At 36.3% G+C, this 23771-nt stretch overlaps 2 long non-coding RNA genes, 2 pseudogenes and 3 gene segments (V, D, J or C); 6 read left to right on the forward strand and 1 right to left on the reverse strand.

The window, feature by feature from the left end:
* The first annotated feature begins 1469 nt into the window (after positions 1–1469).
* Positions 1470–2132, forward strand: LOC131343259 (uncharacterized). The gene is made up of 3 exons (XR_009203128.1): positions 1470–1607; positions 1751–1868; positions 1992–2132. It is a non-coding gene; the product is annotated as an uncharacterized LOC131343259 (long non-coding RNA).
* Positions 2133–5317: 3185 nt separating this feature from the next.
* On the forward strand, positions 5318–5925 carry LOC131342482 (Ig heavy chain V region 914-like). The segment is given in 2 exon segments: positions 5318–5429; positions 5523–5925. Coding segments are annotated over 2 exon segments (408 nt in total).
* Positions 5926–8257: 2332 nt separating this feature from the next.
* LOC131342397 (Ig heavy chain V region 6.96-like) lies at positions 8258–8680 on the forward strand (the record flags this gene model as incomplete). The annotated part of the segment is given in 2 exon segments: positions 8258–8297; positions 8382–8680. Coding segments are annotated over 2 exon segments (339 nt in total), but the record flags the coding sequence as incomplete, so codon positions are not given.
* A 2467-nt stretch (positions 8681–11147) lies between these two features.
* On the forward strand, positions 11148–11820 carry LOC131370477 (immunoglobulin heavy variable 1-69-2-like; annotated as a pseudogene).
* Positions 11821–12619: 799 nt separating this feature from the next.
* Positions 12620–14122, forward strand: LOC131370488 (immunoglobulin heavy variable 4-39-like; annotated as a pseudogene).
* Positions 14123–15410: 1288 nt separating this feature from the next.
* LOC131362028 (Ig heavy chain V region 6.96-like) lies at positions 15411–15833 on the forward strand (the record flags this gene model as incomplete). The annotated part of the segment is given in 2 exon segments: positions 15411–15450; positions 15535–15833. Coding segments are annotated over 2 exon segments (339 nt in total), but the record flags the coding sequence as incomplete, so codon positions are not given.
* A 5441-nt stretch (positions 15834–21274) lies between these two features.
* On the reverse strand, positions 21275–22415 carry LOC131362037 (uncharacterized). The gene is made up of 3 exons (XR_009206124.1): positions 22107–22415; positions 21868–21962; positions 21275–21476 (listed from the first exon to the last, which is right to left on the reverse strand). It is a non-coding gene; the product is annotated as an uncharacterized LOC131362037 (long non-coding RNA).
* Between the last annotated feature and the right edge of the window lie 1356 nt (positions 22416–23771).

Below are 23771 nucleotides of genomic sequence, written 5' to 3' on the forward strand. Positions count from 1 at the left end.
ACCTCCACTGGTTTCCAACAGAACGTCGACCCTTCCAACATGGCGGAGGAATTGACGTGTCTGTATACAAATCACAGCGGCGCCCTCTACTGCCTCCTGATATAAGTGAATAGGACAAGCTGTTATGACAGGAAGTGTGTTTATTAACCATTTATTATCAGATTTAATTGAAACATAATCATCATGCATTATAACCTTAATTAATGTTTATATAAAATATTAAGAATATAACGCGCCATGTTGATGTTTTTTGAAAGTCCCGCCCCTTTTTGTGGTTTTCATTTAAATGTCCAGAGCGCGTGCTTGCGTCATCTAGAAGGCTTTTAAAAGAGATTTCAAAAGAAAACGACGGAGACAGCGACACTGCGGATTACCTGGAGATATTTCAAGGATAAACAGCAGATTTTCTTGGAGAGAAATGATGGATTTAGGTAAGTATCTTCCCTTTCTAGGTAGATGGACAGGCCGGGGCCTGGCCTGCGCCGCCGGGATGCTCGCGCTCACCTCCGCGGGATACTGCGCGTATCGCTGGCTGAAGAGGAGCAGCGATCTTCAAGCTGCTGAACTTCAAGCTGCTCACGGTGAGAAAAGCTCACTTTTTACTCAGTCTGTGTGTTTCTAATCGCTTTAGAACTTACAAAGAGAGTGTGTGTGGAAAATGAATGACTTTAATCGGTACAGAGGACAAACAGGATCAAATCTCCTGTGTAGTTTAGCTAACAGAGCTAGTCGAAAGCTAAGGCGCTAACATTAGCCGGCGATGCTACATGGCTCATATCAAGAGCATTTTAAAGTATAAAAGTGATTATTTTGTGGATTAAAACATTTCGAGGCACAACATCATGACTTTTAGACTTTTAGAAATAGTCTTGAAGTTTTATGAAAATAATCAAGTACAGGGCGGAGTCACGAAGCCTGACATGAAGCGGAGTTACTGTTAGCACCGGGATTATTATTATTATTATTATTATTATTATTATTATTATTATTCTCGTTGAAGTGTTTTATTTCTCTTCTTGGTCTCGGCATTGTTTCTTCTGATGTGTTAATAGTTAGAGTGAATGTTGTGGTAATGAGTGAGTTCCTGTTAGCGCATCATTGTAGCAGCTGTAAAGAGTCAGTCCCTCACCAACTCGCCTTTTTATTTCCCTTCCTCTTCAATAAGACTCGTTTCTCCTTACTGATCACTAATATAACACTCTGATTAAAGACATGAAGGGGATGAGAGAGTGTCTTCTTGAAATATTTTCTTTCCTACATGAATGTCAGTTTCCACTGATGAAATTTGTCATCTCCGTGACATACTGATGTGGTTAAATGTGTCAAATGTTTTCCAGGATCTGTTGTTGATGATGTGGAGGAAGCCGAGACCACTGAAGGGTTTTTTTTGCAACAGTGCTGATGGTGCTCCTTCTCTCTTTTTTGCTCAGGCACTTGGTGTTTCTCTCCACCTGAGTGGGTGTGTGATGGAGAGTATTTGGGTTATCCTGCCACCATGTGGGGTCTGGGAGTTCTCCTGTTTCATCTTGTCTGTGGACACTTGCCCTTCTGTAATGAGGATGAGATCGTTTACAGGAAGATGGACTTCGCTCCCGGCCTGTCTGAAGGTGAGAAAATGTAGAAGCATCACCATTTAGAACAGCTGAAGATGTAAAACTGGCATTACAAGATTAATAGATTTTTTAATAATATTAATATATATCTGAAATGTCAAAGCACTATCTATAATATCTCATCGCTGCACACACAGGTTGCCACAATCTGATCAATTGGTGTCTGGACCCGGAACCTGAATGTCGGCCCACGTTTGAAGAAATCCTCAGCCATCAGTGGTTTACATCTGGTGGACCTGAGTGAAGGATCTGAGTGTAGGTGGATCTGTTGAAGACTCTCACCCTCACTTACATAAAGAAAGGAAGAAATAAATAAACAAATCTGTATATATAAACAAATATATTGTTGAATAAATGTTCCGTTTTTTTCTTATTTAGCCATTTGGATGTCCACTGTTGTGTTACGCCTCGTGAAGGAGCATGTCCAGGAGATGCTGAAGGCCATGGAGGGAGTCTGAGCAACACTCCTCTAACACACACACACACACCTCTCTATCTCAGCCAACTTAGAGTGATCAGGACATTTTAGGAAATCTATTGTTGGCTATTCAGTGGTCATTAGAATATAAAACTAAGATTAAACTCTGCACTTTTGCCCATTCATTTGTAGAACTGCTTTTGCTCTCCATTTTGTTTGATGATAGATTACTTGTAACTAATTTATAAGATTAAGCAACCCCCAAAATTTGAATAAAGTAATAAATGTCCTGGTCATACTTTAAACACATCTCTTTTCTTTCCCTTTCTTTCTCTCTCCACTTGCTCAAGATCTCCACAGGTAAGTAAATACTTATTACTGTCTTTTATTTTCTGCAGATTTAAACCTGTCTTGCTTTTCTTCTCTCCCTGAGCAGCTGGACACAACATCACTGACCTCTAACATCAACACCTGTTAGTGCTCTCTGACCAACGGACCACATCAACATCTGCAGCTCCGATAAGCGTCTCCATCTTTAGTTTAACTTTTTATTATATACATTACTCATTAAGACTTTAATCTTTATTATAGGTTTAAGATTTTTCTGTATTTTACTATTTATTAGACATTTAAGATTTTGTTGTATTTTAATAGACTTTACTGTTCATTATACTTTTTTATTAATAACCTTTTATCATAGCTTTACATCTTTTATTGTAGTTCTATTTATTATATTGCATTTTTAATTAAAACCTAATAATTTATTAGCTCATATTTGAGGTTTCATTGTGATCATTCCCAGTTTTTCTGAATGTTTCTGATGAATGTTGGGGTTGAAATGTAACTAGAAACAATCTGAGACTTTTTCCTCCTAGAAAAGAAAGACTTGTTTTCTACTGACTGTGGAATTAACACTTTATTTAGATTAAAACAAAAATCTATTAAAGAAACATTGAGTTCATAGTCAAAATGATGAAAATTTAATCAATCTCATATAGAGCCTCCTGTCCCCTATGGCAATACGGTGTTTAACTCCATCTCTGTGTTATATACTAGAACCTAATATTTAACAGTGGATTTGTACATGACGCCATCTTCAAACACAAATACTGATCTTTTTGTACTGAAGTGAAATGATGTTAAATGAATGTGAAGTAAACAGTAGTGGCAGAAACACTGCTTAGATTCATGATACTGCGTTATTTACATGAGTCTCTGATTTACAGAATTATATTCCTTACTAAATCCATTCATGAATCTGACTCTGAATTTGGCAAGAGCACAACACACAACAGAAAGGCAGCCTAAGACATTAGGCTGCTTTCTAGTTAAGGTATAGAAAAATCATTTGTTTTTAGAAAAACAGTGCCTGCAGAAGATGCCTTAAAAAAATCTGAGCAAATTGGATCATTTATATTAAGCATTCCCATGTGGAATGAAAAAGTATTCAACAAAATTCATTCATTAACAGTTATTCATTCATTAATAATCAGATTTTCATGAAGATTCTGTGTACCATGAAAACGAGTTCACTTTAAACAACACATTTTCTCTCAGCATTGTATGACTCTGGATGCTAGTTTAATTTTAGACTCAATATGATCATAACTCAGTGGTTTTCATATCAGAGGACAGATGAGGTGGACAGTTAGGATACATGGAGAGATGGGATTGAATGGATAGATGGAGGACAATGTCCTTTATATTTTTTTACGTTTGTTAGATTGTGTGCAATCTTGCATCCTGTGTACCAGATAAGTAGTGTATCTATTGTGTTATCAATTTTCCATCCTTTTTTTTATTACAGAAGTAAGGATTACAGATCATTACTTTCTACCCTGCTATAATACAGTGTTGGAGGCATAAAAATGATCTACTTTAGGTATTTGTGCTGCACAGAAAGTTAGCACCAGGAATGTAAATATTTTAATTGGTTCATTAACTAAGGATGGTTGTTTTTGCATGAGAGACAGTTATTAAAGTAATGATCAACATTTTCATATAATTCCATATTAATGTTGCTGCTGTCTGACAGACGTCCTGTACAACAAGTCATTTATTTTACATTTTCTGGTACAGCAGTTAGTTTAAAATAAAAGTTAGTTTAACAAAGGAAATTGAGTCTCACATTATTTACATTTTATTCACACACAAAACATTAATGGTGAACATTTTTGACTTTATAAAATTATTCTCTCAAGTCTTAGGGATCGGGCCCTATTAAACAATAAAGAAAGTAAGACGTCTTTTTTATACAGCCTGGACATGTTATACATGCCCTTTTAAACTGTGATTTATATGCTTTATTTATATGTTTCTTATATTGCTGTAGTTTTTGTTCTTAGCATTGCGCTAGTAACTTCTGGTCAGTTATCACATTACCCTGTGTATACTGACTATATGTAAGATATACAGTGTGCAGTCTACAACCTGTCTTTATATTACTGTCTCTATTGCTGCTGAATATCTATCTATCTATCTATCTATCTATCTATCTATCTATCTATCTATCTATCTATCTATCTATCTATCTATCTATCTATCTATCTATCTATCTATCTAATCACACATAGGGTCATTTTAGAGTCACCTGTTTGATTCCTGATTCAATTTCTTGAAGAAGATCATTTTAAACTTTTGAATAATAAAGAAGAAGAAGTATAGAGAATAGTTTCACTGTTGAGTTGTTGATAGATATTAGATTTCAGCTTTGTCTTCTGCTCACTAGAGATTACAATTCTTCTTCAGAATTTAAAAACACCTGATCTAGAATCTTCTCAGCTATTTCTCTCTGGATTCATCAGTTAAAGCCTCTAGAGTGCAGACTATACCAGAATGAACATCATGTTCTATTGAACGGTTTGATTATAATGTTAAATGTAGTTCATGCTGTTCAGAAAACACTGCAATATTTCACCAAGTCAGAGTCAAATTTGACATGAACATAATTTCTGTGTTAATGTAATTCTCTAGAGTGCAGCCTACACATGACTGATAATGACATAAAGGATTGTTTATCTAATTATTATTATTTTCATGTAATAATTCAGATTAATTTAAGTGTTCAGGAAATACATCAGTTTTCAATCTGACCATCACAGGAACTGTTAATTACATCACAAAACATCCATATCATTAATAATAATAACAAACAACCAAATTCTTTTCCACTATGGAACAGCTTGGATTCAACAACCCGACAACATTTAAATACATTTCAGATACATTCTCCTCCCATCATCAGCAGATAAGCAAATCCAAGCATCAGAGCTGGATCTCACTCTATTTATATGATGTGATGGTGTCTGTTAAACTTTGGAGAACAGAGAAGACTCCAGTACAAACAACACACACCATGTTCTCTACATCTCTACTGCTCCTGCTGGCAGCTGCTTCTTGTGAGTGCTTTATCAAATTCATTCATTTACTAGATGAAGAATAAAGGTGCAGCAGATATTGTGTGAGATATCACCATGTGTTTTCCTCCACAGATGTACATGGTGAGGAACTGACTCAGCCTGCTTCCATGACAGTCCAGCCAGGCCAGAGTCTCTCCATCCACTGCAAGGTTTCATATTCAGTTACGAGCTATCATACAGCTTGGATCCGACAACCTGCAGGAAAAGCTCTGGAGTGGATTGGATACATCAGTAATGGTGGGAGTACTTATTACAGTGACAAACTGAAAAATAAGTTCAGCATCTCCAGAGACACTTCTACTAACACAATAACAATTGGAGGACAGAACATGCAGACTGAAGACACAGCTGTGTATTACTGCGCTGGTTACACACAGTGAGACAGAATAGTGGATTCCTCTTACAAAAACCTTATGAGACATGTTACACACATCCTCTCAATGCAACTAATAAATCATCTCAGTCACACTTTCACTTTCTTCTATTGTAATAAAGTCGTAATAGTTTGCAGTGTTTTAAAACACAGTCACACAAAGTCTTTATTAAATAAAAAAGAAAACATTACTGAAAGAGTGTTCATTCTGAACAATTATTAATCCTTTAATAAGATTAACAAGATTTTTAACCAACAGTTGAATCAGTGTTTAATGAGTGGATTCAGGAATAATACAGCATGTTTCCAGCAGTGTGTTGTGTTTAACACACAGTCTGTTCTCACAGTGTGAGGTGCAATAATTGAAACAACTGAAGGAGGCAGCAGAGTTTAACAAATAAAGTGAAAAAAGTGAATCCACAAACTGTATTCTGTATGAGACTCATTATCAAACATCTCATTTATCATAATTTAGGAATATTTGTGTTGAATATTACCAAATTTACACTTGATATGTAGTATGATATAAAAACAGAATAGAAAATACATTCTATCCTACATTATCCCTCAGTCATTATCATGGTGATGTGAAACCTCTGGTAGGTTTGAGTTTTACAGATTAATTCATTAAGGGAATGCTTTAATTTCTTTAGCAGGTGTGAAATATTTACATTTCATATAATAGGTTTATGTGAAATACTGAAGGCTAAAACATATTAGAGAAATCCTCTGGATTAAGGGTTTTGCTCCTTGTGGTTTATTCAAAAAGGATACGTAAAAAAAGAGAAGCAGATGCTTTATTCCATCATTCACACAAAATTCACAAGATTTAAGATTGAGATCTAATGAGTAAAGAGCAGTGATGAACCTGACAGCATGAAACACACCCAGAGTCTTACAGGAAGCTTTTTCTCATCTCAGCTGTTCCTCTGTGAATGTTTTTATATCTCTAGTGGGCGTGTCATGCAAATGAAATCCTGTATTTGAACCATTTATGCTGAAACATTCAGCCCAACAACATACCAGCAGTTTGTGTTCATTTACAGCAGCAGGAATCATTTTAATTCTTTGAGATGGGACTAGGCAGTGTTTTGAGCTGCTTTACTCTAGCTATCTTCATTCAATGTTAGTATTATTTATTACATTATTTAAAAAAAAAAAAATCTTTTACTTTCGTTCTTTTTTTAATGTTAATGTCTCCTATTCTGTTTCAGATTCCTGCAGTCAGACACTGATCCAGTCTGATCCAGTGATCATCAAACCTGATCAGTCTCATAAACTGACCTGCACAGCCTCTGGATTAGACTTTGGTAGCTATATGTCGTGGATCAGACAGGCGCCTGGAAAAGGACTGGAATGGGTTGCATATATCTCAAGTAGCAGTAGTGACATACGTTACTCCAGCACTGTTCAGGGCCGCTTCACCATCTCCAGAGACAACAGTAAGAAGCAGGTGTATCTGCAGATGAACAGCATGAGGACAGAAGACACTGCAGTTTATTACTGCGCCCGTGACACACAGTGATACTTCCCCTTAGACATCAGTACAAAAACACATACTTGCTATAGTCACATGACAAACCCACTTTTTCAGAAGCTGTGGATTCATGGAGGTCAAAGAACCAAAATATTTTCATTCTCTCTGACTGACCTGTTACCACTTGCTGATTTTTACTGGATTGTTCTAAATATTTCCTTAATATATCTTAACTAATATTGATTTCCAAATTGATTGATTTGTTAAACCAATAGATTTACTATTTTTACCACTGATACTGTATCTGAGTGCTTTCTCTATTTTAAACTGTACTGATAAAAATGCTCCACTTCTGAATTCCTACTTTGTTTTTTTTTTTGTTGCTCCAAGTAAGATGCTTTTTATTGACAGCCAGAAGATTATAATCTTTTTCTCATAAATAACTCATTCTAGTTATTGATCATTTGAAAAGAGGAATTTTATGCCTCTAGAGGGCAGTCTGTACAAACTCAACCACACAATCATTACATAAAGTGTCTTAGTACCCTGTGTTGATCTATTGTCTAATTTTATACAAATAAATGCCTGATTAAACCTTTATACGAAATGTAAATTTCTCTGCATACTTTAGTTTTTTCTTTCATTTAGAGAAAGTATTATTAAAAATGATCTAAAGTAAAGTGGATAATTACAGGCTTCTCCGATTCTAATAAATAGTGAGAGTGAAACATTTAGTTGTTGCTTTTCTACACAGAACCTTATAATCATCCACTCATCTATACAGTGAGCAGCATGTGGCTGTGGATTGAACACCTCCATAGTGGTCATGGACACTCCCTATTCAAATAGAGTCGTGTATAAACAGCATGTTCTTGACTGCTCTAGTTTCCAGTGAGCTCTGTGATAGATAACACTCCCATACACTTTAAATCTGGGTGAAGCAGAACTCAGAGAAGGATGATTTTAGGACAGTGTATTTTACTGATACTCATTTCATGTAAGTTTATGTTTTTTTCTGTTGTGACTAATAGCATTATATCATTATAAAATAACATTACCTAGTTCTACTCTTCTCTTCCAGATTCTTATGGACAGTCCCTGACCTCCTCTGCTTCTGTGGTGAAGAGACCTGGAGAGTCGGTCACTCTGTCCTGTACTGTCTCTGGATTCTCAGTGAGCAGCTACTACATGTACTGGATCCGTCAGAAACCAGGACAAGGACTGGAGTGGATCGGGCGTATTGATGGTGGCACTAGCACTATATTCGCTCAGTCACTGCAGGGCCAGTTCTCCATCACTAAAGACACCAGTAAAAACATGCTGTACCTAGAAGTGAAGAGTCTGAAAGCTGAAGACACGGCAGTTTATTACTGTGCACGAGACTCACACTGACACAACAGACTCCAGAGCTGTACAAAAACTTACACAAGCACGTCCTCATGAGCTGTAAATATTCCCTCAGCAGGAAGCTGCACCCCAGAGACATTTATTATGCAGAACAACATCCATTCACACTCAGCACTCAGATCTTCTTTATTCCAATCTAATTTAGCAGTTATTAATATTAATCATAATAATCCCCATGTTATGTATCACATTTACATTATGATGTCTTTTATTATTTGACTTGAGGCAAATCAGCTCTAGGACAATGATTCTGATGACTAGTTGTGACTATATACTGTACTATTCATGCTTTTATTCCTCCTTTGTGATAGCAGCTGCAGGAACACTACAGGTAAATGATTAATTTCCTGAATTTAGAAACACAGAGTCTGTTCAGCAGCACAGAATCTGACAAGAGATCACGTGATATGTACATGTTTTCTGCAGCATCATTACTACAAACTCCTAAATATGAAAATCAGCAGCACACTTGTTTTCAAGAAGGATTCATGAAACTATGGAATCTAACAGCTGAAAGATGTTCATGTAAATTCACCCATATATATATATATAATCAGCCTATTGCTCACCCCAACTTCATTTCACACGACTGAATAAAAGAGCTTGATGATTTCTCAATACTACATCTTTGTTATAATGTTAACCAAAGGTACCTGAGACTTCTTTACTGTATATTTCTTCCATCAGAAGAAATATCAAGTTAATTTTAATTTTAATCTTTACTTATTTTGATTTACATATATTAATCTCACTTATCTTAATATGTGCTTCAGGAATATAATTATGAGTTATCAGCCATGACAAAAGTTTACCAGAAGTATAAAATAGTATATATAATGACCTCATCTAATGTCCATGTTTCTAGCAAATTCGAGAAAGGAAAGCAGGTCAGAAAGGTCAGTCAACATGGCCTGCGTATATATGTCCTCACTAACTATATAGGGAGCTAGGAACAGAGTATGCCTTGAGCATAGGAGAGAAGAAGGGCATAACAGGCCACAGATATGAAAACAATAAGATATGAGACTCATATGACAGCATGAGGGTGCAAAACAACCAGAGTTAAAATTAGAAGCAAAATTCATACACAATATACAAACATAATGCAGAAGCACGGTAAAGGCGGACATCACAGAGTGATGAGAAGCTAAAGAGATATGATGCTTATGTAGGCCCGTAAGCTGTGTATAAAAAATTCTATTTTTTTTTTCCATTCTAGTGGCTGGTAATAACTAAAACAAGTGAAAAAACGGCAAAAGCACCGAATGGCAGTCGAGCATAGATGTGAGGTACAGGTGAAATATGCATGAATTATGGGAGGGAAATAAACTAAAAACTAGACCAAACTAACCTAAATTAAACTAAACAAAACTAAACTATAAACAGAGCAAATAAGTTAGCCACTAGGCAATAAGCAAAACTAAGCAAGTAAGTAAATAAGGATAGCACCATCCCTTAAGAATTGGGGAAATTAATTAAATGCCAGGCAACCACAATGATCCTCACAAAGCAAGTGCACAAGTACACAAGTGTATAGGATACAATAATAATAAATACATTCCTATGGTGTATTTAGTAATACCTAAATTTTAGCAAATACTAACACTTGTTAAAGCCGAACTATGATAAACAGCCCTAGGCCTGACTTAAAGGCCAGCAGTTGGTATCCACAGGGTCATCAGTATAGATAAACACTAAAGGGAAGGAGGGGTTGTTATTATAGGGCATATTAATTAGCAGAAAAAAATTCCTTACGTCAAAACACTTATGAAACAAATAGGAGGCGTAGCAATAGGAGGGGTAAAGATACCAGTACAAACAGAGGGGGTTTTTGTACGGGGGGTGTGCACTTGACCACATCAGGCCTGAAGCTGTGTATTTTGAGTGCCAGTTTCGGTGTTATTGTTTTTTGCAGTAAAGCCGGTTGCTTCTTCTCAACCACGCCTGGAGAAGTTTCTTTATTTTATTTTTATAGATTAGTAAAGTTTTGTAAGTATTTGGTAATAATGGGTAATTAGAGAAGTCTTCAGAACCACCCTGTAATGTGTCCACTCAGAGGGGGACATCTTCCAGATTATTTTCCAGATTATAACTGTGCACGAGGGTTACACTTTTATTCCTCGTATTTGTGATTCCAGCTGCAGGTACACTTCAGGTCAGTGGATAATTTCCTAAATTTATAAACATAAAGTCTGTTCAAAAGCAAATAATCTGATTAGAGATCAAACGAAATGTACATGTTTTCTGCAGCATCATTACTACAAACTCCTAAATATAAAAATCATCTGTAGGGGGCAGCAGCACACATGTTTTCAAGAAGGCTGCATGAAACTATGAAATCTAACAACTGAAGGATGTTTATGCAAATTCATCCTGTTATATAAAAAATCAGCCTGTTGCTTTCCAGTTTGTGTCACACGACTGAATCAAAGAGTTGATGATGGGGCTGAGGGTCACTCAATACTACATCTTTGTTATAATGTTAACCAAAGGTACCTGAGACTTCTTTACTGTATATTTCTACCCTCAGAATATCTTGACTGTGTTGATGATGATCTTTGATTGTTATGTTTTATCTGCTAGGTGTCAGCAGTGATGAGATCAGACTGGACCAGTCTCCTGCTGTGGTAAAGAGACCTGGAGAAACTGTGAAGATCTCTTGTAAGATAAGTGGATATTCAATGACAAGCAACTACATACTCTGGATATGACAGAAACCAGGGAAAGCTCTGGAATGGCTTGGCCGGATGGATACAGGCAATAATCAAGCAATATATGCAGAGTCTGTGAAGAACCAGCTCACCTTAACAGAAGACGTCTCAGCAAGTACACAGTACTTAGAGGCCAAGAGTCTGAGGACAGAGGACACTGCAGTTTATTACTGCGCCCGAAGAGCCACAGTGACTGGAGCTGAGGAAGCAGCTGTACTAAAACCAGACAAACATTTTCACAGAGTTTATTTTAAACAAGTCACATGTACTGTTATCATTTATCTATTATGTTCTGTGGTTATTAAAAAGATAAATTATATTTTATTTACAATTGATTATATTACAATAATCTTTTTTTTTGTATTCGAGTGCCGGCTCCAGAGTCCATCCCAGGAAAACTGAGTGTACAGCCTGGACATGTTACACATTCACACACTCCTTCACATTTAGAAAAGACAAATCACCTGCTGATTCAATTTCTTGAAGCACATTATTTCAGACTTTTGAATAAGAAAGAAGATGAAGTATAGAGAATAGTTTCACTGTTGAGTTGTTGATAGATATTAGATTTCAGCTTTGCCTTCTGCTCACTAGAGATTACAATTCTTCTTCAGAATTTAAAAACACCTGATCTAGAATCTTCTCAGCTATTTCTCTCTGGATTCATCAGTTAAAGCCTCTAGAGTGCAGACTATACCAGAATGAACATCATGTTCTATTGAACGGTTTGATTATAATGTTAAATGTAGTTCATGCTGTTTAGAAAACACTGCAGTATTTCACCATGTCAGAGTCAAATATAGAATCAGTTACTCACAGCAATTATTATTAAGTTCTCAAAAACATAAACCAGGAAATTTGCAGAATCATTTCTGTGTTAATGTAATTCTCTAGAGTCTACACATGACTGATAATGACATAAAGGATTGTTTATCTAATTATTTTTATTTTCATGTATTATGGCAGAGATTCATATGAATTTGAGGGAACTGGAAATGGAGCAGTTTTCAACAGGTGAATTATTTTCCACATTAAATTGATATTGATTAAAACAGGGTGTGAGTGTGATTAACAGCTGCAGAGCTGCACTCAACACAGCCTCTCTGGAATGTTTATGCAAATCTGCATCTCCTCTTGTAATATTAGCAGCGTGCTGATCTAGAGAGGAAACACTTCTCATTAGTCTTCCTTCAACACAAACATGTTAGCTTCAGCTCCACTGCTGCTGCTGGCTCTCGCCCCCTGTGAGTGTTTGGATTGAAGCTTTATTATTTCATCTGATCCTTTCAGTTGGACATGTCAACCTTTTCTTTTTCTCTTTTCACAGATGTGTTCTGTGCTACTGAGCTCATCCAGCCAGACTCACTGCTTATAAAGCCAGGAGAGACTTTAACCATCACCTGTAAAGTGTCTGGAGCTTCTATCACTGATAGCAGCAGTCACTATGGAACAGCTTGGATTCGACAACCTGCAGGAAAAGCTTTAGAATGGATCAACAGCATTTATTATAATGGAGATATTCATTAGAAAGGTTCACTTAAAGACAAGTTTGTCATCTCTCGAGACACTTCCAGTAACACTGTGACCTTACGGGGACAGAACATGCAGACTGAAGACACAGCTGTGTATTACTGCGCTCGTGACTCACAGTGAGACAGAATAGTGGATTCCTCTTACAAAAACCTTATGAGACATGTTACACACATCCTCACAACAAGCTGCAGTGCTGCACAAAAGCCTCATCACAATTCACTTTTCTAATTAAATAACAACTACATTTTACTGATTAACTAATCCCCCAATTACAAACACTTCAGCCTAGATATATAGATAATTATTTAACAAAAACTATTATAAACATTTGCTCAGTTCATAATTATTATGAAAATGTTACTGTTTGAAATGAAAAGCATCTGAATATCCAGGTAACATTCCATCTGTTTTACATTTTTGAAAGCAGTTTTTACTTCAGATAACTGAGTTCAAATGATACTCACAATAATTCCTCCAATAATTTTGATTCAATACACGACACAGAGAGAGGTATTAGAGGAACAAAACATGTACACACATGCTACTGTATCCCATCACCCTGTCATTGATTAGTTTCCTATATCATGCCTCCATGTGTTTTATTCCTGACTCAATCTGTCACTGAGCTCTTCTGCTTCTGTTGTATTTTAGATAAAGGACCTAGTTTCTAATGTTTGTCTCCTTGAGAGGGCAGTCTGTGTGAATGAAACCATCTTTAACTGCTCATTATCACACACTCAGCTTCAGTTACAGTGATACACAGTGATGGATTAAAAAGACATGAGATCTAATGAGTAAAGAGCAGTGATGAACCTGACAGCATGAAACACACCCAGAGTCTTACAGGAAGCTTTTTCTCATCTCAGCTGTTCCTCTGTGAATGTTTTTATATCTCTAGTGGGCGTGTCATGCAAATGAAATCCTGTATTTGAACCATTTATGCTGAAACATTCAGCCCAACAACATACCAGCAGTTTGTGTTCATTTACAGCATCAGGAATCATTTTAATTCTTTAAGATGGGACTAGGCAGTGTTCTGAGTTACTTTACTCTAGCAATCTTCATTCAATGTTAGTATTATTTATTTCATATAGACAAAAATATTGATATATTTTTCATACTTTTATTTTTACTTTGTATGTTCTTACAGATTCCTGCAGTCAGACACTGATCCAGTCTGATCCAGTGATCATCAAACCTGATCAGTCTCATAAACTGACCTGCACAGCCTCTGGATTAGACTTTAGTAGCTACTGGATGGCTTGGATCAGACAGGCGCCTGGAAAAGGACTGGAATTTGTTGCAACTATCGAGTATGATAGTGATAGCAAATATTACTCCAGTGCAGTTCAGGGCCGCTTCACCATCTCCAGAGACAACAGTAAGAAGCAGGTGTATCTGCAGATGAACAGCATGAGGACAGAAGACACTGCAGTTTATTACTGCGCCCGACACACAGTGATACTTCCCCTTAGACATCAGTACAAAAACACATACTTGCTGTAGTCACATGAGAAGCTCACATTGTCTGGACATTAATCCTGATGTAAAATTTTTTGATTCCCTGAATATATGTAAAATATAATGCATAAATTCACATTATCACAGAGAAAACAATATTAATCTCAATGATTATGAAAGCTCTTGTTCACAAAGCTAGGAAATTGAGCTCAGTCTCAATAATTGAGATTAATATTGTTTTCTCAATTAACTGATTGGTTAAACCATTAGATTTACTATTTTTCACTGATACTGTATCTGAGTGCTTTCTCTCTTTTAAACCATCTTTAATCATTTTAATTGTTGCTCCATTTGAGACCTTTTTTATTGACAGCAAGAAAATTATAATCTTTTTCTCCTAAATGACTCTTTCTAGATCTGGATCATTTAGAAAGAGGTCTTTTGTGCCTCTAGAGGGCAGTCTGTACAAACTCAACCATCTCAATGTGTTTCCATCTGTACATTTAGGCAATTTCTCTTTTCACATTCTGTTATGACTCCAGCATCATGACACTCAGATTAAACTCAATTACATAAAGTCTCTTACTGACTTGTTTTGTATTGATCAGTAAATAAGGTTCTTAGTTATAGAAACACTGATTTCTGTGGAAAATTCATATGAAGTCAAACAAGCGAGACAATCGATTATCTTATTTTATACAAATAAACACCTCATTAAACTTTTGATTAATTTATATCTTACACATATCACTTTTCATAATCCCAGGATCCTCAAGAATACATAACAATTATTTTGATGTATTTAATATTTATTCCTTGTTGCCTATTTCACTGATACTTTGACTTTTTGAGAAGAAAAGTAAAGTATTTGATGATGAAGCTTCTAATAGAGTCGTGTATAAACAGCATGTTCTTGGCTGCTCTAGTTTCCAGTGAGCTCTGTGATAGATAACACTCCCATACACTTTAAATCTGGGTGAAGCAGAACTCAGAGAAGGATGATTTTAGGACAGTGTATTTTACTGATACTGATTTCATGTAAGTTTATGTTTTTTTCTGTTGTGACTAATAGCATTATATCATTATAAAATAACATTACCTAGTTCTACTCTTCTCTTCCAGATTCTTATGGACAGTCCCTGACCTCCTCTGCTTCTGTGGTGAAAAGACCTGGAGAGTCAGTCACTCTGTCCTGTACTGTCTCTGGATTCTCAATGAGCAGCTACTGGATGTACTGGATCTGTCAGAAACCAGGACAAGGACTGGAGTGGATCGGATACATTGATGGTGGCACTAGCACTGGATTTACTCAGTCACTGCAGGGCCAGTTCTCCATCACCAAAGACACCAGTAAAAACATGCTGTACCTAGAAGTGAAGAGTCTGAAAGCTGAAGACACGGCAGTTTATTACTGTGCACGAGACTCACAACAGACTCCAGAGCAGAACAAAAACTTACACAAGCACGTCCTCATGAGCTGTAAATATTCCCTCAGCAGGAAGCTGCACCCTGGTAACAATAGCTGCTATTAGTTAAGCTATATCAAACACTTAAAAAAAATAAAATATAAATTATATATATATATATATATATATATATATATATATATATATATATATATATATATATATATATATATACTATATTGCCAAAAGTATTCACTCACCCATCCAAATAATCAGAATCAGGTGTTCCAATCACTTCCATGGCCACAGGTGTATAAAATCAAGCACCTAGGCATGCAGACTGTTTTTACAAACATTTGTGAAAGAATGGGTCGCTCTCAGGAGCTCAGTGAATTCCAGCGTGGAACTGTGATAGGATGCAACCTGTGCAACAAATCCAGTCGTGAAATTTCCTCGCTCCTAAATATTCCACAGTCAACTGTCAGCTGTATTATAAGAACGTGGAAGTGTTTGGGAACGACAGCAACTCAGCCACGAAGTGGTAGGCCACGTAAACCGACGGAGCGGGGTCAGCGGATGCTGAATCGCATAGTGCGAAGAGGTCGCCAACTTTCTGCAAAGTCAATCGCTACAGACCTCCAAACTTCATGTGGCCTTCAGATTAGCTCAAGAACAGTGCGCAGAGAGCTTCATGGAATGGGTTTCCATGGCCGAGCAGCTGCATCCAAGCCATACATCACCAAGTGCAATGCAAAGCGTCGGATGCAGTGGTGTAAAGCACGCCGCCACTGGACTCTAGAGCAGTGGAGACGCATTCTCTGGAGTGACGAATCGCACTTCTCCATCTGGCAATCTGATGGACGAGTCTGGGTTTGGCGGTTGCCAGGAGAACGGTACTTGTCTGACTGCATTGTGCCAAGTGTAAAGTTTGGTGGAGGGGGGATTATGGTGTGGGGTTGTTTTTCAGGAGCTGGGCTTGGCCCCTTAGTTCCAGTGAAAGGAACTCTGAATGCTTCAGCATACCAAGACATTTTGGACAATTCCATGCTCCCAACTTTGTGGGAACAGTTTGGAGCTGGCCCCTTCCTCTTCCAACATGACTGTGCACCAGTGCACAAAACAAGGTCCATAAAGACATGGATGACAGAGTCTGGTGTGGATGAACTTGACTGGCCTGCACAGAGTCCTGACCTCAACCCGATAGAACACCTTTGGGATGAATTAGAGCGGAGACTGAGAACCAGGCCTTCTCGTCCAACATCAGTGTGTGACCTCACAAATGTGCTTCTGGAAGAATGGTCAAAAATTCCCATAAACACACTCCTAAACCTTGTGGACAGCCTTCCCAGAAGAGTTGAAGCTGTTATAGCTGCAAAGGGTGGACCGACGTCATATTGAACCCTATGGATTAGGAATGGGATGTCACTTAAGTTCATATGCGAGTCAAGGCAGGTGAGCGAATACTTTTGGCAATATAGTGTATATATATATATATATATAACACAGTAATCAAATTTCACTGAAATATCTCAACAAAAAAGTCTTTGTAAAGAAACCTTTCATAGTTTATTTTATCATATTCACTTTTTCCTTTCTCTAAAAAAGCTCTAATCATTCTCCAGTTTCATTTAACTCATTGAATTTAATTTAAATTCTACAATTATACTCACTTTTTTTATATGTTTTAAACATGTTTTATATTTATATTCACTTTTTGTGGTTTTATAGAGGATTTAAATATCTGGCAATGAAAAATAAGTAGGATCAGGAAGGTTCATGTAGCAGATACTACAAAAATAGAAGTTAATGACATGACAGTAAGCTTTTTCTCTGTATGGCTATTTTGGTGTGAAACCTTTTTCACAATCTCTAGTGGGCGTGTCATGCAAACAAAATCCTGCATTTGAACCATTTATGCTGAAACATTCAGCCCAACATCATACCAGCAGTTTGTGTTCATTTACAGCAGAAGCTTTTTTTTCCTTGCTTTGAGATGGGACTAGGCAGAGTATTCAGTTACTTTACTCTAGCAATCTTCATTCAGTGTTAGTTTTATTATTTACATTTCATTATTTGTTGCATACTTTTATCAAAAATATCTTCTTTTATTATTATTTTTTATATAACTTAACACCTATTTTTTTATATTCTTCTATTTCAGATTCCTGCAGTCAGACACTGATCGAGTCTGATCCAGTGATCATCAAACCAGATCAGTCTCATAAACTGACCTGCACAGCCTCTGGATTTGGATAGTGGAATTTTCTATAATTTCTCTGACATCTCCTCTCTCTCCTTTCCCTCAAACAAAGCCTCTGATGTGTCCACTCAACACTCCTTAGTTTGTGACATTTGTGAAATAAGGGGTGACCTATCATCAATCAGGTGTTTACAGTGGGGACATATACAGCATTTCCCTGAATGAGCATTAATTTACGCCTTATTTTCCTATTGAGTAAAATTGTGCTTCAGCTATAAATGAAATTTTTATGTGTGCAGTCTGTGTGTGGTCACCACATAATAATCCCCGACTGACCCACTCACACAAAAACACAATATAAGTAAAAAGTTACATTAGTTCTCACCTCAGTCAGGAATGCCCACAGAAGATGGTGATGAAGGGCAGATGATGCTCTCAGGCAGTTCACAAGCTTCATAATAGTTGCCATGACATCTAAACATTCTTTCTCTGTGTCCTGGTTGAAGTGTCATTGGATAGTGGAATTTTCTTTCAATTCTCTGACATCTCCTTTCCCTCAAACAAAGCCTCTGCTGTCTCCACTAAACACTCCTTAACTATCTCTGCATCAGAGAATGGCATCTTATTTTTGCCAAGTACCCAGGCCACTCAAAAAGATGCTTCTGTAGCTCTCTCTTGCTGTGTCAAAGCTCTCACAAGCAACTTATTAGTTGATTAATATGAAGACTTTAGCTGTCGTAGTTTTGCTGTCCTTACTTCTGTATTTTGTGGATATTGCCCTTCATAATGTCTGTGTTTTGTTTCGTAGTGGCGTGTGACATTTCCACTCTTCACAACTCCAACTGTCTCATTACAAATAAAACAGAACGGTTTTGTGCTGGATTTGGGCAAAATGAATGCATACCTCTCTGTCCAATTAGAAAGAAGAAAACTCTATTTTCTTCATCAACTTTACTGTTCCTGAAAACTGACATCCTCACCCATCCAATCACTCACTACGACAGTTCTTAACACAATTTAGCAGTTTCAGCAATCTCTGTTAGGGATAAATAACTTGTTGCCAACTAATACATATTAATCATGTAATGAAACATATTATAGGCTTAACCCTTTAAATCCATACCAATGTTTCACCCTTGTCCCTTTGCAAATCTTTTGATGATATCTATGATATATAAGTCTTCACACTTTTACACTGAGGAGCGTTATTCTGACATTGTTCCACAATTTACAGACACAGATTTTTTGCAGATTGGTGAAACCCTGCCCATCTTTACTTCTGAGAGACTTTGTCTCTTTAAGATACACTTTTTATACCCAATCATGTTACTGACCCGTTGGCAATTAACCTAATCATCCGCAAAAAGATGCTCCAGATGTTTCTATAGTAACACTTACTTTTCCTGCCTTTTGTTGCTCTATCGCAACTTTTTTGAGATTTGTTAAAGCCATCAAATTCAAATGTACCTTATTTTTTCCTTATTTTTCCAAAAATGTGTTGTTTTCTATGTTCTATTGTGAATAAAATCACAATTTGTGGGGTCCAGCCATCCATCTAGACCATCTTTGACTCGGTTTAATAATAATCATAATTAATGATGGTTGTTTTTAGCACATACTTTGTGTTTGAAATCACTTCAAATGAGTCCAGCAGCTCTATTTTTAATTATTATTTTTATAATTATTACTTTAATCTGCATACAAATTGTTTTTAAATTCATGTGCAGGATCACAGCTGAACATCCTCAAGATCCTGGTGATCCATGGTGCAGACGGAGAGGATTCTGTGGATGTATTCATCCTTCTTGAAGGTAAGGAGATGTTTCCAGGAAGCGGCTGTACTGCTAAAGCTTGCACGCTGCTTATGTGGCTGATTTATGCCCTAAATTATGCCCAAATAGATGGGATTAAGCTGTCCCCAAAGCTTTCAAGTTGCTGTCTTAAATGCTTTCACCATTGAAAGTACACTCTCCGCTACTGGAACACTCCAAATCATGTCTCATCTTGTAGCAACTAGGGAATAATTACTGTTTAATGTTAACAAAATAAACAGTTTAATTGTAGTGTGTGTGTGTGTGTGTGTGTGTGTGTGTGTGATTTGTCATAAAAGTATATTAAGTTCAGAGAGAAAATGATTATATTAGGAACAATAATAATAAGGCATATAATTTACTTCATATTTTGATGAAAGTGATGTTTCTGTCTGTAAAAAATTGACCACTTAATTAGTTTAATTAAACAGAATTTATGACTTAAATATAATTAAGTATTACTTGATATCTTCATGAATGTTATGTTTAGTGGTAAGTACATTTTACTTGATACTGCCAAGTTAGTTTTATTTATAACAGCAGAAATATTTATTTTAAAAGTGCTAGTTCACATCATTATGAGGATTTTCTCAAGCAAATCCTAAAAGGGTTTTGTAAAAAAAAAAAAAAAAAAAGAATTAATTAGTAATGCTCTAAATTCCCCAGTCTACCTTATCCCACTGATTCTTAAGATGTTTTGTAAACATACTTAACAAGATTTGTAGGTTTATTATTATTTATATATTGTATTCGACTTGAACACGTTGCTCATTATTGAAGACAATATGAAATATGTTCAAATTTGAGATAAATGTATACTATAGATGTATATTCTCTCCTGTGGGTTGGACATTTAAAATATCCATATTTTTTAACCTATAATACAAGATCAAGTTGATTTCTGGCTATTACTCATTTGCTGGATTGAACGGTTGCCAGACATGAATACAAAAACGACAGAAAAATCATCCTAGGCCAAAAATGAAAATGAAAGGTGCAGTCGCATATGAAATATGATTGCGCAATGGGATTTGACTATTGTTTACCAGCTCTTCTGGGAGCTACTTTAAACTATTTAAATGAAGATTTAAAAAAATATATTGTGGAATTAAGTTACATTAAACATGCAGCTTTCTTTTTGGGAAGCTGAGCTCACTCTTGTTGTTTGAAATACACAATATTGCCAAAAGTTGATGATATACCCAGCGATATTTTGACGCCAAAATATCGTGTCAAAAAACAGGTCAAAAACGCAAATCAAATTGACGTCAAAAACTTGACGTCAATTTGACATCCACATATTCAGGTTTTATTTTGAACACCAAAATAATGACACAAAAGTAAAATAAAAAATATTTTATTTAATAGGCTTCAATTCAAAATACAATACAAATATAATCTGGATTTTGTATCCCCTGAAGGTTTCTATACTGTACTATGTTGCTATACTACTACATACTTTGGACATATGAATGATAGATAATTATGGATAAATTAAGATTCTGAATCTGAAATCAAATAAATTGCTGTTCGGCCCTTTTGGCATCCCATACCCCCATATCTGTCAGGAGCAGATCGGAGATAGTTCTTGATGGTTTTTTTTTATATCAGCCTCTGATGATGCTGGGTCTGACTGCTGTACAGCACCTAAACAAAGAAAGAGCAACTTGTATCACTTGTTTTAAGACATAGCATAAATTATAACATTTTTAGCAACCGTCACTCGTACTAGCAATCCACAAAGCAATCAAAACTCTCTAAAAACCACTTAGATGAGTGTTCCTCACTATTTTTTCAAGTGAGCTGCACCAGCAAAATGAAGTCAACAGGTGAGCCGCAAGAAAAAACGATTACACACAAAAATACACATAACTGCCTAGTACAATATGCAATGCAATTAGCCACTGCCATTCCAATAATAAAAATGGGTAACAGTAAACTAACAGAGCTGACATTCTGCAAACTGTGCAGAATGACTGCTGTTGGACAATACATCCTGTAATCATATTAGAAAAGTGATCAAGTACTACATAAATACCTATTTTAACTTGGCAGAGCTGTGTTTTGCCAAAGGCTTTCTTTGGCCCTGTCCCATCCATGTTCATCATGGCCATCAACCTGTTTGTAAGAACTCTGCCGACAGGAAAAAGACAACCAAGTGAAATCAGTAACCAATATTTGTTTAGCTGAATTAACAACAGAAATTAAGTTTCTCTCATTTGCTTTGGGGCATTTTTCAGATCACAACGTAAATTCCCCAAAGGTAATTTCATTTACCTTTTCATCACATTTTTCACAGTCCTCAAGGTTTGCACCCCCAATCTTGACCAAACGAGACACCTGAAAACATTTTTTCAGCCAACACATGCTTAGTCCGAACACAAAAGATAAAATTAAAATTACACCAAAATTAACATGACCCCTTCGACATTACAAAATCAGCTTAACAAGGAAAATTCCTCTATTCACATCCCACAGCCAGCTTAAACTAACAGGATATAAAAATGGCGGGAAAATAGCATACACAAAAAGTACCAATCGTCCTTGCACAGAGTCATATTTCATTAAAACGTTTACTTCTGAGTGTTAAAAGTTGCCCAACATAATTTGTACTACATTTTTATGAATTGTCAACACATTTACTCAGCTGATAAAAAACACAGCGCGAGACTACGAGCCTGCAGCCATGACACAAGCTCACGGTAATGTGAAGGGTTTGTTAGGACTGATTCTGGAGTCTTCGATTGGATCTCGTCACCCCTCCCCTATTGCAAAGCGCCATCTACAGGTGTGGCGGTAAACAGCAGAGAAAGCGTTTGTCAATGCGAAAAGGAATAATTTCAGGAAATAAAATAAATAAATAAATATTAGATTAATTTCAAATTTGTAGGGGTGCCTGTTATTGTTATTCAGACAGGAAATGTTTTTTCACTGTGAACAATTAGGACTACTATAAATTAATTAACTGGCAAAACATTACAAAAATTACACAGCATTAACATTTAAATTACTGAGATTAAAGAGAAAAGTCACCAGTAATAGATGAGTGCTAGAAAATACGTGCTATTTAAACAGCTGAATTACTGATGTCAATGTGATGTCAATATGACATCAATTTCATGTCTAAAACATGGCATCGATTTGATGTTAATTGAACGTCAAACATTTTGGCCTACATATATAAAAAATCAATTTCAGTATAGGATTAACTTCCTATTTTAAACCAATTACCACTGAAAGAAATTGCCTTCCAAACTGAATTTAAAATAGTTTTAGGTTTAGAGTTTAGGTGTTGTTCTTAGTGGTTGGGCTCAGGACTCTGAGAAGTCTGACAGCTAAAATAACTAAGCAGATAAATCCTGCTGTAATTGAAAGCAAGCTGTTAAGAGAAAAACTAATCTAAAAACAGAGCGAGTTACAGCATGATTTCATGAGGGTCGACCATATACTGCATATAAAACCTCCGCTGGTTTCCAAGAGAACATCGACCTTTCCAATATGGCGGAGGAATTGACGCGTCTGTATACAAATCAAAGCGGTGCCCTCTACTGCCTCCTGATATAAGTGAATATGACAAGATGTTATAACAGGAAAGTGTATTTATTAACCATTTATTATCAGATTTTAATGAAACATAATCATCATGCATTATAACCTTAATTAATGCTTAAATAAAATATTAAGAATATAACGCGCCATGTTGTTGTTTTTTGAAAGTCCCGCCCCTTTTTGTGGTTTTCATTTAAAAGTCCAGAGCGCGTGCTTGCGTCATCTAGAAGGCTTTTAAAAGAGATTTCAAAAGAAAACGACGGAGACAGCGACACTGCGGATTACCTGGAGATATTTCAAGGATAAACAGCAGATTTTCTTGGAGAGAAATGATGGATTTAGGTAAGTATCTTCCCTTCCTAGGTAGATGGACAGGCCGGGGCCTGGCCTGCG

Source organism: Hemibagrus wyckioides, linkage group LG02 (assembly GCF_019097595.1).
Source record: "Hemibagrus wyckioides isolate EC202008001 linkage group LG02, SWU_Hwy_1.0, whole genome shotgun sequence".
In the NCBI taxonomy this organism is placed as follows: domain Eukaryota; kingdom Metazoa; phylum Chordata; class Actinopteri; order Siluriformes; family Bagridae; genus Hemibagrus; species Hemibagrus wyckioides.